General features: G+C 38.3%; 1 protein-coding gene across 1 annotated transcript in view; it reads right to left on the minus strand.

The window, feature by feature from the left end:
* The window catches only part of DOCK8 (dedicator of cytokinesis 8), a 1,731,107-nt gene that overhangs the window by 111,102 nt on the left and 1,603,014 nt on the right, over positions 1-16,991 (minus strand). Inside the window, exon 46 of the mRNA XM_044064485.1 lies at positions 55-198. Coding sequence (XP_043920420.1) covers positions 55-198 — 144 coding nt within the window. The remainder of the gene's footprint in view (positions 1-54; positions 199-16,991) is intronic.

Genomic DNA, 16,991 nt, shown 5'->3' on the forward strand with positions numbered 1-16,991 from the left:
TATCCTTAGGGATTTATGTCAAAAGCATAAACATGCCAACTGTTCCATAAATACCTGATTAACAGTGGCTCCCACTGAACCTTGTAACACCATTTGAAGCATTTTGACATCTGGTGGCTCTTGACTTGTGGCAACAGCCAGCTCCAAGGTCTTCTTTTGCATGTCCTCAATAGCCACTTCAATGGGTGTCAATGTAAACTAAATGGTAAAGAAAGGAAGCCATGTAAAACTTGTATAAAGAAAGGCACCAATTTACTTCCAACTGTCATTCTTCCTAGAAAGTAAAATTCACTTTAAAAATATACCATTATTTTATTTTAATTTTCATCCTTTTTTCAGTAGTATAGGCTGTTGGCCTCATCATTTCTCTCTCGATATTACATGAACACATCTTGCCTCCTGAAACCATGGCAATGTATTTTATGATCTGGAACCTGACACTTCCTGGAGTGATCATACTTACTGCAGTGAAAAGGATCATGGTCATCTTCCTATTGCCCTTTTGAATAATGCCCAGTGTGACAAAATAAAGTGCCAGTAGGCCTACCTGGATGACAACGTTATGTAGTTGACTCATCATTCGGCCAGCATACTACCTGTGCAGTTATGTGATATTTGAAGCCAGCATAAGCACTACCAGACTGTAACATGACTGTGTGACAGCTAATGATCTTGCCATACAGTTACGATTTAAGTACAGTAGTGGCACACACTGTCGCAATGATATCACTAAGCCGTATGTAATTTGCAGTCATGATTTGACCCAGACACAATGAAAGTTACCATATCTCCTATTAATACATAAAATACAGACATTAACACATCACTTATGGACATAAATTCAGATTAAACTGGATGAAAAGCAGCAAGTGTATAAATGATATTATCTCATACTTACTGGCTGATCCATGACAAATGTATACCAAGTCTTCAACACTAATATAAATGCCTTAATTGTCATACATACTGACATTACCATATACATACACATGATGTAAACAATATCACACATTAATAACATAACCACATATGGCGCAGGTAGATAGGTACATACAATATGTACGTAAACAATTTTACGTGTTTCCAAAGTGAGACATGGTGGCATCCATTATTTTTGCATCATACAGGGATTGTCCAGCTATGTATTGCTTAATAATGTTAAGAAGACATCATTATTTTGTTTTCATTATAACAGTTTATGTCATACTTCTACATAAATCAGTTCTTATGCTGGAAGGTCACTAGCCTCAATCAGCTGTGCAACCGTGGGCAGATTTGTTTTCTGCTAACAAGTTTTGTGCACCTTAACAGATTAATGAAGGGTCAGCTAAACTAATCTGTCAGTCAGGTCTGATTTTTGACACTTGATTTTGATGAACATTGATTAAAAGGTCAATAAGAAGATGAACGAGAGCCCAACAAACTCCATTTTATTCCTTGCCTAGATTCCGTTTCAAAGGAAAGGAAAACTGTCTTTTGGATTTACCATGGGATCACTGCAGAACTATGACAGCACAGTAAATTGCAAGGATGCATGTGTGCAAATTTGGCAGAATATAACAAATGTGAACATATCATGTCAGTCTTTGAGCAAACCTTGTGCAGTGCATAACTACTGGAATTCTCACTTTTAATGTCCTCAGAAATTCTGAAATAATCTCTAGCTCTCATGTCCAGGAGTATACACACCTACTGGTGTCTGTCTTGATGTCATGTTATATTAGTTGAGCACATCAGGCCTCTATGCTCCCCAACTCAACTCCCATGCACTGTGAAGGCATATCTGATTGGTTAACATAAATGAACACAAATATAAAATGATTTACTTACCCAATTTAAATGGAAACACACCTAATGATGCTGGATAGAGAGGCTGCCCAAGCAAGGGGTGGAGATGGTGGGAGTGTATTAAGAACCTATGGCAGAGGGTCTTGTCACATATCTACTGATATGGCAAGTATACATCTGATATATATTGACTTTCTGAATAATACCCATAGTCATAGCAGTGGATAAATGTGGAAAAGATTCCTAAGCAGTACCTTGGGAGGCCAGATCCAAATAAATGTAAAAGGTCAAAGACTCAGAAGGTTGTGCTGTCAAACACTGAGATACCAGTATGTATAACTCTCACCCCTCCAGAGAATGAATGAGATGTATAACTCTCACCAAGGAGGAGAAGAATGGATTAACAGAGTATCTAGGGGTAGACAGCAACAGAAAAAAAAAAAACAGATATGTTTGTTTTAGAAAGTAAAAAAAATCACCTGCAAATGAAACAGTTGAAGCAGTGTCATATAACTTTGGTAGCTTCAATCACCTGAAACACTTTCAATAGACGCTCTGGTAAGAAAAAAAAGGCTCTAATGGTGCTATCATCATGCCCAAAGGTGGAGCCAACTTTTGCCCCACCTAGAGGGTTGTCCCACTTACAGAATTCCTATCATTGTACTATGACAGGTTCTTGCAGGGCCAGGGGCTTGAGTAATTGAAAACTCACCCTTCTCAACAGCCATGGCATAAACAATAATGAGCTTTGGCTTTTTTTCTCTGAATTTTGTTAGAAAGTGCAAGACCAGAGGGGAAATACAAGAGGAATCATCTCTGCCATTTAAGAATGAATGCATGAAATTTCAACACCCTCTTGTCCTACAGATCCACACAAAACTGGGTGTGCCACATTCTCTAATGGGGCAAACAGGTTGTTTTTGCAGTATAGCCCATTCATGGGACAGCTTGACCATTCCGACCTTGTTTGGCCTTAGGTTTGGTTCTAACAGAGGACTGGGAATGGACTTATTAGAGTCCACAAGTGTGTTCACTTCCCAGAGATATAAATGGCTGTAAGTCTGATGCCACACTCTGTGACCTATTGCAAAAGCTGTATCACATCCCTGCACATGGTTTCTGTGGGCATCCCACCATGCTTGTTCACATATCTCACCACAACCTAGCTTACTAACTAAAGCTGGTGAAACCCTGGTCTCAACTCCTGTTCCAGAACTTGGAGGGAAAGAAACACTGCCCTGCACTCAGGAAAGTTTTTGTGGTGTCCGCTTCCATAGAAGCTTCATTGTCATTGGACATAGGAAGAGCACAGGCGGATACCCAGCCCACCAGGAATGGATCCATGCTCAAGGACTGGGACACTTATGGCTGAAGGAATAGTAACAAGACAATGTTACTGGGAAGGCACATTCTGTCACTTTAGTCAACAAAGACCAGCACCTGACAGTAGCAAAAATGTGGGGGCATAATGGCTCTGCAGCCACTGGCATCTTACTGTCCACCACCGACCCACAAAAACTGAACCATCAAGAAAATATTGACCTGGAAGAGGACCATGATTTAAAGGATCTTTAACAAGAGTGAGTATATAAATGCCTGGGAATAGATGAAGGGTCAACAGTACAGCACAATCAAATGAAAACAAAGCTTAGTAACAAGTATTTTGGAAAATAAAACTAATATTGAAAACTGTGGTGACATTTACCAGTAGTTTCCAAGCTATAAATGAACTTGATTTTCCTGTTCAGACTTACAACTTTGGTGTGGTGGACTGGTAGCAAAAGGTGTTTTTTATCATTTGGACAGGGAAACAAGAAATCTGCTTTATGCTTATTAAATGATATATAAAATCCAGTGCATGGCATGATTATATATCCCTGGGTATAAAGGAGGCATGGCCCCCTCCTTGAAATTGATTATATGCATAGTTCTGCACTCATGGGACTGAATGCATATTTGTTAACATCATCAGATCCAAACATTGTGGATGGGTTAAACTATGAAGAAAGCAAGTCTCAGGCAACAGTCTTACACAAATTAGCAGAAGTTTTTTGGAAAGGAGAAAATATGGGAAACAAATCACAAGTAGACAAATAAGTGACAACAGAAAGTGTCAAAAAATTAAAGTGAGAATATAAAGAATAAGACTAGGAGAAAAAGGAAAGAAAATTGGAACACATATTTAGAGTGACAAGTATAGAGAACTGCTGGGACAATCACATGCTGATTAAGATCTGATGCATAAATGGCTAGGAAGAAGTGAATATAAAGCAAAAGATAAAAAAAAATTATAATGGCAGTCCAATATGACGGGCTTCATAATGATGGTGTACACAACTGATAGAAAAAGTGGGAGATGCAAGCAAATATAGGTTGTAGAGCATGGAACTAGAAACAGTTAGACATCGTGTTGCTGGTTGTGATATACACATGGAGAAGGGTCTGTATACTGAAAGGCATGATAATATGGCAAGACTGTTACATTGGGATTTACGCAAATATTACAACATGCAGGTAGCTGTGAAGTACTGGAAACATGAACCACAGAAAATGACTGAAAATGAAGTTCTGATCCTAACACTGGGTAAAACTGCAATCCAGGTTGTAGCCTGCTATAGATCCCCCACCATGTCCCAAGACTCCCATTCCACATTCCTAAACAGACTGGAAAATATTAGGGTACAACCCAGTACACTTATACTGGGAGACTTTAACTACCCCTCTACTAACTGGGAAAATTGCTCATGTACCAACACACTTGCTCAACGTTTTCTGTAATTCATTAATTCCAACGCCCTGGACAAACTCATTCTTACCCCCACCAGGGGTAGGAACATCCTTGACCTGGTCATTACTAACATGGGCAACCATTGCTCTACACCAGTAATCAACTCCTCCCTGGTCAGATCTGACCACAAGCTAATCACCATGGATATCCACATCCAACCCTCACCCCCCCAAAGGAAACCACAGTAAAACAACTTCTCCAAAGCCAATTTTGGACTTCTAAAAACAGAAGTGGCTAACTTCACAACATCATGCAAATGGAAAATAGGTGCATGACTTCTGAATCATACACCAATGCACATACAAAAGTGCATGGAATGGGCAATACCAAACAGAACCAAGACGTTCTCCTTCAAAAAAAGGAAGCCGATCTGGTGGTCCCCAACCATAAACAAACTACAACAGAAGGAAAAAACTGTTGCAGAAAAGGGTGAATACCCAAGACTGGAAAAACTCCCTTGTTAGCCTCAGCAAAAAACTGAGATCCATCATCAAATCCTCTAAAGCTAGCTATGAAAACAAAATTGCTGCAGATTCTAAAGACAACCACAAGGCATTCTATAGTTATGTGAATCTACATGGCAATACTCAGCATATCTCTCAACCTAGAAACATCAAAAATCTGGACAAGGCCCATGGAAAAAAAGTACAAATCTGTATGCTGATTAATGTAAAATTTGCATACATAAATACGTAACCCCGCCCACTCATCGGTTCATAGGTTCATAGGTAGGTACTAGGCTATCGGCCCAAGGGCCTACGTAAGCCTAGCCAACAAGGTTCCCTGGGTTATGCCACCCAAGAAAGTTATTTTCCTGTGCCACTGTCGAGCAGAGACACAGAAGTGATCCCAGGGGTGTATTTCCTATTTCTCATCCACTCATCAAGATTTTTCTTGAAGAGTGTTAATGAAGAACTTTGCTTGACATAGATGGGTAGCCTGTTCCAGAGTATGGGAAGTCTCTGGGACAGGAATCTATCCCTCCAGTGGAATTGTGGGATAGCAACTTTCGAATGCAAACTGAAGAACAGACAACTAAAATATGGGACCAGAGTCCCCCTGCAGCCATTCTAATGTCCCATTACCTGGTATTTCGCCCCATTTACTATAAAGACTAATGTGTGCATACTGCTTTACTTCTACAATGACTATTTGGATTTTATTTTTACATTTTATAAGCAATACTGTCTCACAATGAAAACAGACTTGGCATTAAAACTTCTCTGCTCTTGAAACTCACATTCATTGAAACAGCATTGAAACCCACACCACATCCAAAGAAAATGCATCTGGCCAGTGGTGGATAAAGATTACTTTTGGGCTGTTTTCAAATCATAGGTCCCTTGCACACAAAATAAGAAACATACATGCTTTCTTTGATACACCTTCCTGACTTTATTAAATTATTTTCCTTGTATAATATAGCACACTTGTTAGACTTAAGTTAGAGCGCATTCTCAACTTATTGTTTGAACATTTTTCCAGTAGGCAATGAAACAAAATGGATGATTTAACCAATAATGGCAAAACTGCTAAATTCAGAACATTTACATCATAAAAGTCTACCTCCACACACGCACACTAATATATATATATATATATATATATATATATATATATATATATATATATATATATTCTTCTTCTTTCGGCTTTTCCCGGTTAGGGGTCGTCACAGCGGATCATCTTGCCCATTTGGGGGGGGGGGGGGGCAAAAGGCCGAAAATCAGGGACACATTTTAAACATTGTTTGTATAATTTTGGAAAGTTGCTAGAATAAAATGTGTTACCACCATGCATTTCACTGCCAAGTTTTGAACCCAGGACCCTGTGCACTTCACTCAGAGCAACATACCACTATGCCAAATCAGCAGTTTTCTGACAGACAGGAAGACTGAAACTTAAATTGCTAGCTAGCATTTACTGAATTCATTTCTCACTTCTCACCATAGCTCTCAATGTCTTAGCACAAAAAACCTGCACAAAGCCAATAATGGGGGAATACAGCCCCAAAACAGGGACAAATTTCAAATACTGATCATATAAACTTAGGAAATTGCTACAATAAAAGGTTTTGTGTTACCACTTATTTTCTGAAGAATATGAAGTCTGAAATTCAAACACCTGTCATTATTTAGTGAATTCAGTCCTTCAGTGATTTGCCAGAAAAATCCCGAAACCACAGATCTAATGAGGAATAAAACAAAAATATGAGGCATAAAATCACAAGTGGTGGTGGCTAGGGACTTTAGGTTCTTTTTACCTATATCCAAGGTAATGGTTTGAGCCCGAGTACCTCTAGCCACCAGGTGTATTCCCTCGGGGGCATTTACTTACACTTACACTTACACACACACACACACACACACACACACACACACACACACACACACACACTCACAAAGCAATACCTTAAGCAAAGCTCCGTTCCAGCAAAAGCAACTCACACACACACACACACACACACACACACACACACACACACACACACACACACACACACACACACACACACACACAAAGCAATACCTTAAGCAAAGCTCCGTTCCAGCAAAAGCAACTCACTCTATGGAGATAAAACTCCAAACAGACACACACAAAGCTCCGTTCCAGCAGCAGCAAACTTAAGCAAAGCAAATGCCTCATTACAAATACTCCGTTGAACTAAACAGCCCAGCCAAATACCTTAAGCAAAGCTCCGTTCCAACTTCCAGCAAAAGCTCCGTGCAGAATGCAAATAAAACTCCAAACAGATAACTCCACCAGCACCACCATCAAATACTCCATTTGTTTGCACTCAAACAGCCAGCTGGAAATGCATGCACATGAGCCTTGAGCTCAATTCCGACAGGCTAATGGAGCTGATGTCATCTCACATGCAATGACGTCAGCTCAAAAGCAAGAAAATAAATTTAAAAAAGCTGGAAAAGAAATCGGAAATGAAGGGGTGCAACTCGGGAATCATGGCGCACCATTATTTGGACCCCTAAATGCAGTAAAAAATGAGCAATTCGGTACGGTTGGGATGTATGATACACAGATCTGCTCTGAGTTACAGCACAATGGCAATACATATACAGAACCAACTGATATTGCCAACATATTGGCCGACAGGTTCAGTGCGAACTTTACCCCCCTTTCACCCCCTAAAGGGCCTATCACAATACCTGAGGAATGCCAAGTCCCTATTATCACAGCTACACAGGTAAAAACGCACTGTCCAAAGCCAAGAATACAACTTCCATGCGACCTGATAATATCCCTGAGCCTGGCTGTGTTCTACATGAATTACAAAGTGAACTAGCACCACACCTGAGTACCCTAGTCAATCACAGCCTCATTTTAGGCTTTGTTCCTACCAAATGGTGCACTGCTACGGTCATCCCACTTTACAAAGGGGGAGCGACTACAGACCCTGGAAACTACCTCCCCATTAGTCTGACGAGTGTGATATGTAAGGCTATGGATCATCATGGACCTTATAAATAAGGACATAGGGAATCTCCAAACTCTGAACCCCATGCAGTTTGGGTTTGTGAAAGGTAGATCATGCCTGCTCAACCTGAAAGACTTATTTGAGTCTGTCACCAGAGCTGTGGATGAGGGCAAGGTAGTTCACACAGCCTACCTAGATCTTGTCAAGGCCTTCAACACCATCCCTCACTTAGGAATCATAGATAGACTCACTAAACTAGGCAAAAACCCCTATGTCATAAGATGGCTTGCCCACTGGCTCACTAATAGAACCCACACTGTGAAAGTAGTGGACTCCAAATCTGACTACCAACCACTTACAAGTAGTGTCCCACAGGGATCAGTCCTAGGTCCTCTCCTGTTTGGGATCTACTTCTCTGAAGTTCAAGCCAACACAAAGGGACTCTGGATGACCAAGTTCGCAGATGATTGCAAACTGGGAGCCATTACTGATTCTCCAACTTGTGTAGAAATTCTACAAAAAGGCATTACTGACACCAATGACTGGTGCCAGAACCATGGCTTTAAGCTGAATGCCAAAAAGTGCATTGTCATTCCCTTTGGGAAAAATTTGGTGCCCATGAACTACCACATAGGCGGTAGTCCACTAAACACCAAAGGTGTGATAAGAGACCTGGGGACAGGTAGACAGCAACCTCTCCTTTGATAAACACATTGCCACTGTAGTCAGAAAGTCCTTCTATGTGGCACATCTCATTACAAAGGTTTCTCATCCAGGAAGGAAAAGGACATAATCCCTCTCTACTTGTCCCTCATTAGACCTATTATAGAATACAATGCCCCATTTGGTATGTACCTCACTAGACACCTACGACAACTGGAAAGCCCACAAAAATAACCCACTAAGAGGATCATAGGCCATACACACATGCCCTATATGTCCAACCACAAAACGTAAGATGGCATCAACCAATTCTCAGCTCGAGCAGGACTCTAATGCAGTAAATAATCACTTCTTGCTGATAAAACACAGGTTTATTTCACAGATAAATCCACACATATAGTAAAACGATCTCCTGATTAAGCGCTTTCATCTGAAGGACTCAGATTTCATCAGAACCAATAGGAACTCAATCAACACCATTTTATATATACAAATTGGCGCCAAAAATAAAATTAATATATGCATTCTTAAAGGTACAGATCAAAGCCTTTAACCTAAAAGAAAACAATATACAAGAAGAATATATACCTAGACAAGTACTTAAAATCTTATGTTGTGCTGAAGTTTATCATTTATAACTAAATATAGACAATTAAAGTGCAAAAAGTTAAAGTGCAAAAAGTCTCAAGTGCAAAAATACAAGAGATAAACAAATAGTAAAATGTTACTTCATTACGGACTTATATAAAATACATTTTAAATAGTTAATAAATATGTTGTAATAAATAATTAAATAAATACAGTCCTTTCAGTTAATTCTTTTTATACTAAAAAGTATGATGATGAATATCTTAATAATTAAAATACTTGGGAAAATACTTGGGAAAGTATTAGTTTATATAAAGAAAGTGAACTAGAATAAAAATGAAGAGTCGGCCTAAAATTATACCCTGTCCAGACTTAAAAAAGGCTTTATACTAATGAAATCATTCAAACCAGGTGGGGTAGTGGCATCACAATACATTTGCCACTCACTTTCTTTATATGCTAACCATGTTTTCCAGTTACCACCATATGATGTTTGTTCAACCTGGTCTATGATCATAAATCTAAAGGTGTGGTCTTCGCCCTTGTCCAAAACATGTTTACTGAGCGCATTTTTTGTATCTTTTTTCTTTATTTTATAAAGATGCTCATATATTCTTGTCTTAAATTTTCTCTCTGTCTTCCCTATGTAGTAGGCGGTACAGGAAGAACAAGAGGCAAGATATACCACCCTCTGACTATGGCAATTCCCAGCAATACTTCTACATTTAGTTTTCATCAAATTATCTAGTGTTACCAAACTCTCTTCATTAATATTTTGGCACTGCTTACAAGAACCACACTTTTTTGTTGCCTGTCTTTTCTTTTTGGTCCTAACGTATGCACTGACTTCCAAAAGTTTTTTCAAATTAAGTGCAGTTTTGTAGAAACAAACAGGGTTCTTTTCCATGTTAGCCAAATTATTGTCAGGGATATTCAATAATTCCCAGTGTCGTTTAACTATTTCTTTTACCAGATTGGTATATGGGCTGAACATGATAATACAAACTGTCCTGCTGATTTGGGTATTTTCCTTTATCTTTTCTCCTAATATCTGTCCCAACAGGGGTTTGTATTTCATACCCCAATTGTCTTTAACGTATTTAGCCACATTTTGAACCATTCTTTTTGGATATTTTCTGTCCAAGAACATTTGGGAAATAGTATCTATTTCTTTTTCCATGGTCTCCCTAGAAGAACTCATCCTCACTGCACGAAAAAATTGACCTTTTAACACATTTCTAAATACGTGTTGAGGGTGGCAACTACCAAATTCAATGTAATCATTTGAAAAGGTAGACTTTCTGTAGATTTGTGAAACAAATCCATCTGGGGTTGTACTTATAAAAGTGTCTAAATAGGCAATTCCAAATTTGTCTGCCTTAAAGGTAAACTTTAAAAAATTTGTACTTGAATTGATAAAATCAATGAAGGTCCTAATATCTTCTGAAGGGCCCTTCCAGATGATGAATAAATCATCCAAATACCGAGAATAAAGCGAAATGTATTTGAAAAATTGACAAGGGAATAAAAACCTATTTTCCCATTCGAGCATGACCAGGTTCGCAAAGATGGGGGCACAAGAAGCCCTGGTCTGCCTGAAGTATTCTCCTTCGTACTGAATGTAATTGTGGTCAAGAATAAGCCCCATCATATCCAAGATGAGGCTGATTCTATCCCAACTTTGTCCTGAATAATTCTTCAGGCTGTTTTCAAAAAATTCCAACCCAATACTGGCGGGGATGCATGAGAACAAATCTTTAACATCTATTGTGAGGAAGGTCAAATGCTCAGACCAAACCTCTGGTGTAATTCTACTCAGAAATTCCCAAGAGTCTTTGACCATATGGGGGACCTTATTATAAATGTGTTTGGTCCAATGGTCAATTGTAACTCCCATATTATAGGTCTTAGAATGTGAACCAGCAATAATAGGTCTAAATGGTGGGGTGTCTATACATTTGTGTATCTTAGGAATTCCAAAGATACAAGCAAGTTTTGGAAACTCAATTCTCAAGAATTTATAAAGTTCATTAGTTATGCGGTTGTCCAACAAATATTCCTCTAAAATTAAATCAATCCGATGGTGTCCTATATTTATCTGATTTAATGAAACTTCTTCGTAATTTCCGGAGGTGAACAAAATGTCATGAATAGCTTTCTTATAATTTTCTGTATCAAAAATAACAATGCCCCCTCCCTTGTCTGGTTTCATTAATCTAATATTTTTGTTATTGACCACATTATGCAAACATTCTCTCTCCCCTCTAGTAAGGTTATCTACAAAGGGGTCACTGAAATTATTTCTAGAATTAATGTTCTTATTTAATCTATAGATGTCTCTGCACACCATTTTTTCAAACATTCCAACTTGAGGATGATTATTAGGTATATATGTACTCTTTTTACTAAGTCTCTCTTCCCTTTGTTTTATTCCTGAGTCAAGGTCATTTTTAAATTGAATAGACAAGTTAATTCTTCTACAAAACAACTTGATTTCTTTAATAACATCAACACAATTAAACTTCACTGTCGGGATAAACTTCATTCCCTTGCTGAAAAGCTTAAAAAATTCATCTGTAATAAAAAAGTTAGTATAATTATACACTTTAAAGCCAGCAAAGGATAGAACTAGTGGACCCTGATTGTTTATGACTTCCAAATTCAAAGGGGGTTGTCCTATAAAATTATTGTCCATCCCTTGTGCTACTGTGTCACTGTCCGTATGTATCAGTGGATGAGAAGTCAGAGAATCATATTTTGGTGAAGAAATAACATATTTTGAACCAGAGTCATTATTAAATTTGGCATCCTTTTCCACCATTAATAATTTCTCTGATATTGTTTGGGTGCTGGGTGGTGTCTCCCCCCTTGAAAATTTAAATTTTCTTCTATCCTATCCATCCCATTGTGCAGGTTCCTACCTGGAAACTCTTGTCCATTTTTAATGTTTCTGCCTCCAATAGGACGTGGCCAAATGTAAACTTTGTGTTCCCTATACAACCACATATCCCTGTCAATTTTCTTCAATTTCCTACTGTAAACAGTTTTAGCTTTATTCTCAGCATGTAAAAATTGCTTTTGGTACAAATCATACCATTCATCAAATCTAACATTATTCACAATCTCTTCATTCAACATTTCCACTTCATTTAGTAATAAAGATATTTTCCCATCATTATACTTAATCAATTTCTTAATAAAATAAAAACCAAACTCATCAAACATTTCATTAAAATCACTAATAACATCTTCTTCATATTTAAGACCAAGAGGTAATTTAAAAAAATCTAATGCCCTTTGGAACAATGCCTAAGGATAGGCATTTACCCAGATAGGCATTATCAATTTTTGCACATTTTAATGAGATTAATTTTTTGCCTAAAGCACAAATCTTGTCTTTGATATAGTCAGAAGGGTATGCTTTCCGTTCCTTAAATATATTATTATTAACCCCTTCTGAAAAATAATCAGTTTCTTCATTCAGAAATTCATTCAAAAAGTCATTCCCAACATTATTTACAAAATGCTTCTTGTTCTGTTTAGAAATATTTTTAGAAATAGGACTCAAAACACAGTCTCTTGAGTCAGTACCTTTATTTGTCACAAGTCCTTTGAAATTGATGCAGCGTACGATTTAGTTGGCATCTTCCCCTTCGGTTTGGCACCCAGCTTGTGGAATTCGTCCCGCTGCAAAAGGCTTAAATCAAACGTAAAGTCACCCGCTGGTGATAAATTTATGTCCACTTCTTTATTTTCCAAATCCAATGTTATTTTCGGCGTTCCTGTAGGATTACATGGCCCTTGGCCATTGGGAAGGTCTTCATCGCTGGCGAAAGTTTCCGAAATATTCTCTCTTTGTGGTAAAGGTAAATCTACCCCAGATTTACCCTTAAAGTTGTCGGTAGTTACACCAAACTGAATATTTTCAGTAAGCTTCCCCACCAACTCGAGGAGCCTACTAACGTCACCTTGCAGTGAATACTCAGCCCTGCTCAATGAAGCAGAAGGTGAATTGGTCTCTGCCATTCTTGCAACAATATAAAGAAACACGCAAATACCCAAATGTCCAACCACGGACTCTAATGCAGTAAATAATCACTTCTTGCTGATAAAACACAGGTTTATTTCACAGATAAATCCACACATATAGTAAAACGCTCTCCTGGTTAAGCGCTTTCATCTGAAGGACTCAGATTTCATCAGAACCAATAGGAACTCAATCAACACCATTTTATATATACAAATTGGCGTCAAAAATAAAATTAATATATGCATTCTTAAAGGTACAGATCAAAGCCTTTAACCTAAAAGAAAACAATATACAAGAAGAATATATACCTAGACAAGTACTTAAAAAAAAGTACTTTTTATTCTAGTTCACTTTCTTTATATAAACTAATACTTTCCCAAGTATTTTCCCAAGTATTTTAATTATTAAGATATTCATCATCATACTTTTTAGTATAAAAAGAATTAACTGAAAGGACTGTATTTATTTAATTATTTATTACAACATATTTATTAACTATTTAAAATGTATTTTATATAAGTCCGTAATGAAGTAACATTTTACTATTTGTTTATCTCTTGTATTTTTGCACTTGAGACTTTTTGCACTTTAACTTTTTGCACTTTAATTGTCTATATTTAGTTATAAATGATAAACTTCAGCACAACATAAGATTTTAAGTACTTGTCTAGGTATATATTCTTCTTGTATATTGTTTTCTTTTAGGTTAAAGGCTTTGATCTGTACCTTTAAGAATGCATATATTAATTTTATTTTTGGCGCCAATTTGTATATATAAAATGGTGTTGATTGAGTTCCTATTGGTTCTGATGAAATCTGAGTCCTTCAGATGAAAGCGCTTAATCAGGAGATCGTTTTACTATATGTGTGGATTTATCTGTGAAATAAACCTGTGTTTTATCAGCAAGAAGTGATTATTTACTGCATTAGAGTCCTGCTCGAGCTGAGAATTGGTTGCTGCCATCTTACGTTTTGTGGTTGGACATTTGGGTATTTACATGCCCTATATGGACAGACTCAAAAAACACCAGCTATACTCTGTCTCTTATCACCTACTTAGAGGAGATCTCTGCTTGACCTACAAAGCCATGTCTAACCCAGAGCTGCTAGATATGCTACACCTAAAGAAATCCCAATCCCTCTGTGCCACATGCTCCAGGGACCTAAACCTCATTGCCACAATAAACAGAACATGCTGGAGGGACAGGTTCCTAACCCAGAGACTTCCCATACTCTGGAACAAACTTTCCATTCACGTCAAGCAGAGCACTTCACTGGCCCTCTTTAAGAGAAATCTTGACGAGTGGATAGGTAATAGGAAGTTCACCCCGGGGATCACTTTAGTGGCCTTGCTTGACAGGGGCACTGGGAGCTAACTTTGGGCAGCATGATGCCAGGGAATCTTCTTGGGCTAGGCTTATATAGGCTCCTGGGCCATTAGCCTAGTACACAACTATGAACCTATGAATGTATGGGATCATTCAGCAGCAGCAGCCAAGAAATTAAAGGCAAGAATACCAGATATAGAAGTCAAAGACAAAAGTAGCATTAATTATTGAAATAACTAACCTAGCAAGTATACTGTCATGTATTAATAAACATAAAGTCATACAATTATATAAAATGCAAGATGAATCTAGAAAAACGTGGAATAAAGTCACCCAGATAGTTCCAAAAGTAGCAGGAACAACAATATTAAAAATAATTTTCAAGCATATTTAAGTATTCTGCAAACACAGGTAGAAAGTACTTTGCTGGTGCTGAGAAGAGCATTCTTGGCAAACAATAAGACTTAAGGAAATACTAATTTCATGAGCTTTAATTATACCCTGACTTAGGAATGGGCCGATTCCTGTCAAGCGATTAGTAACACTAAATATTAGGAGAAATTAAAAAAAAAAAAAAAAGAAAGTGCGTGGTCGCCACGTGCAGTAGAAGTGAAACTTTTGTAAGGAAGTGCAAAGAGCTTATACTGTACTGTACCATTTGGTTTCCCTCACACTGAAGCTTCACTTCTACCACGTGTGGCGACCATGCACATATTTTTTTTTTTATATGTAGTAGTATATCAGGGCATCTAAAACATTACATATAGGGTCATTATTGGATTTTTGATCATAACAAACTTATGTGTTCGAGGAATAGATGCCAAAAACTCTCCTCAGGAGCTTCACTTTGCTGTATTATTGAAGTGAATTTCTTGACACCCATGTTTCAAAGACACACCAAGTGGGTTATGATCAGAGACCCAATCCTAAACTTCAATATTTTAGAATTGTGTTATGACCTGATAGTGGGAATCATAGCATTCTGAATCAGATTCTCCTATCTGACACCATGTTTTAATGAAATCTGAATGTAAGTTTCTGGAAGGGGACTTATCTGCCACTTGAGTTTCCAAAATTTGGGATATCACAGTCTTCCATCTGTGTTTTTGATTAGGTTACCTAGCATATATGCACTGAATAAGCTAGCTACAAAATCAGTGAAGCACCTTAGGGGATAAAAGCCAAATACTTCTACAGTCCTAATTGTTAATGGGTTCATAGGTAGGTACTAGGCTATCAGCCTAAGGGCCTAAGTAAGCCTATCCAACAGGGTTCCCTGGCTTACGCCACCCAAGAAAGTTATTTTCCTGTGCCACTGTCGAGCAGAGCCACAGAAGTGATCCCTGGGGTGTATTTCCTATTTCCCATTCACTCATCAAGATTTTTCTTGAAGAGTGCTAATGAGGAACTTTGCTTGACATAGATGGGTAGCTTGTTCCAGAGTATGGGAAGTCTCTGGGACAGGAATCTATCCCTCCAGCATGTCCTGTTTATTGTGGTGACAAGGTTTAGGTCCCTAGAGCATGTAGCTCAGATGGATTGGGATTTCTTTAGGTGTAGCATGTCCAACAGCTCTGGGTTTGACATAGTTTTATATGTTAGGCAGAGATCACCTCGGAGTAGGCGATATGCTACGGAGTAAAGCTGGAGTTTTTTGAGGTGATCAGTGTAGGGCATTTGTTTGAGGCCAGTAATCCTCTTTGTGAGGTATTTATTTGGCCTTTCCAGCTGCTGCAGATGTCTTGTGAGGTACATTCCAAAAGGGGGGTTGTACTCTATAATGGGTCTAATAAGTGTCGAGTAGAGGGGAACAATGACCTCTTTTTTCCTGGATGAGAACCCTTTTGTGATGAGGTGTGCCATGTAGAAGGATTTCCTGACTACTGTGGTGATGTGATTATCAAAGGAGAGACTACTGTCCACCTGGGTCAAAAGGTCTCTAATCACACATTCGGCGTTAAGTAGACTGCCACCTATGTGGTAGTTCATGGGTACACAGTTTTTACCAAAGGGGATGACAATGCACTTTTTGGCATTGAACTTGAGGCCATGGCTCTGACATCAGGCATCATTTGGGGACTCTACTATGGCTCCTAGTTTGCAGTCATCTGCGAACTTCGTTAGCCAAAGGCTTTTTGATTTAGCCTGTACTTCAGAGAAGTAGATACCAAACAGGAGATGTCCCAGGACTGAACCCTGTGGTACTCCACTTGTTACTGGTTTGAAGTCAGATTTGGAGTCTGCAACTTTTACAGTGTGGGTTCTGTCAGTGAGCCAGTTGGCAACCCATCTTGTGACGTACAGATTTATACCTAGTTTAGTGAGTTTAGCTATAATTCCAGAATGGGGGATGGTGTTGAAAGCCTTGGC

Source organism: Protopterus annectens, chromosome 2.part2 (genome assembly GCF_019279795.1).
Source record: "Protopterus annectens isolate FY-2018-M chromosome 2.part2, PAN1.0, whole genome shotgun sequence".
Taxonomy (NCBI): Eukaryota; Metazoa; Chordata; order Ceratodontiformes; family Protopteridae; genus Protopterus; species Protopterus annectens.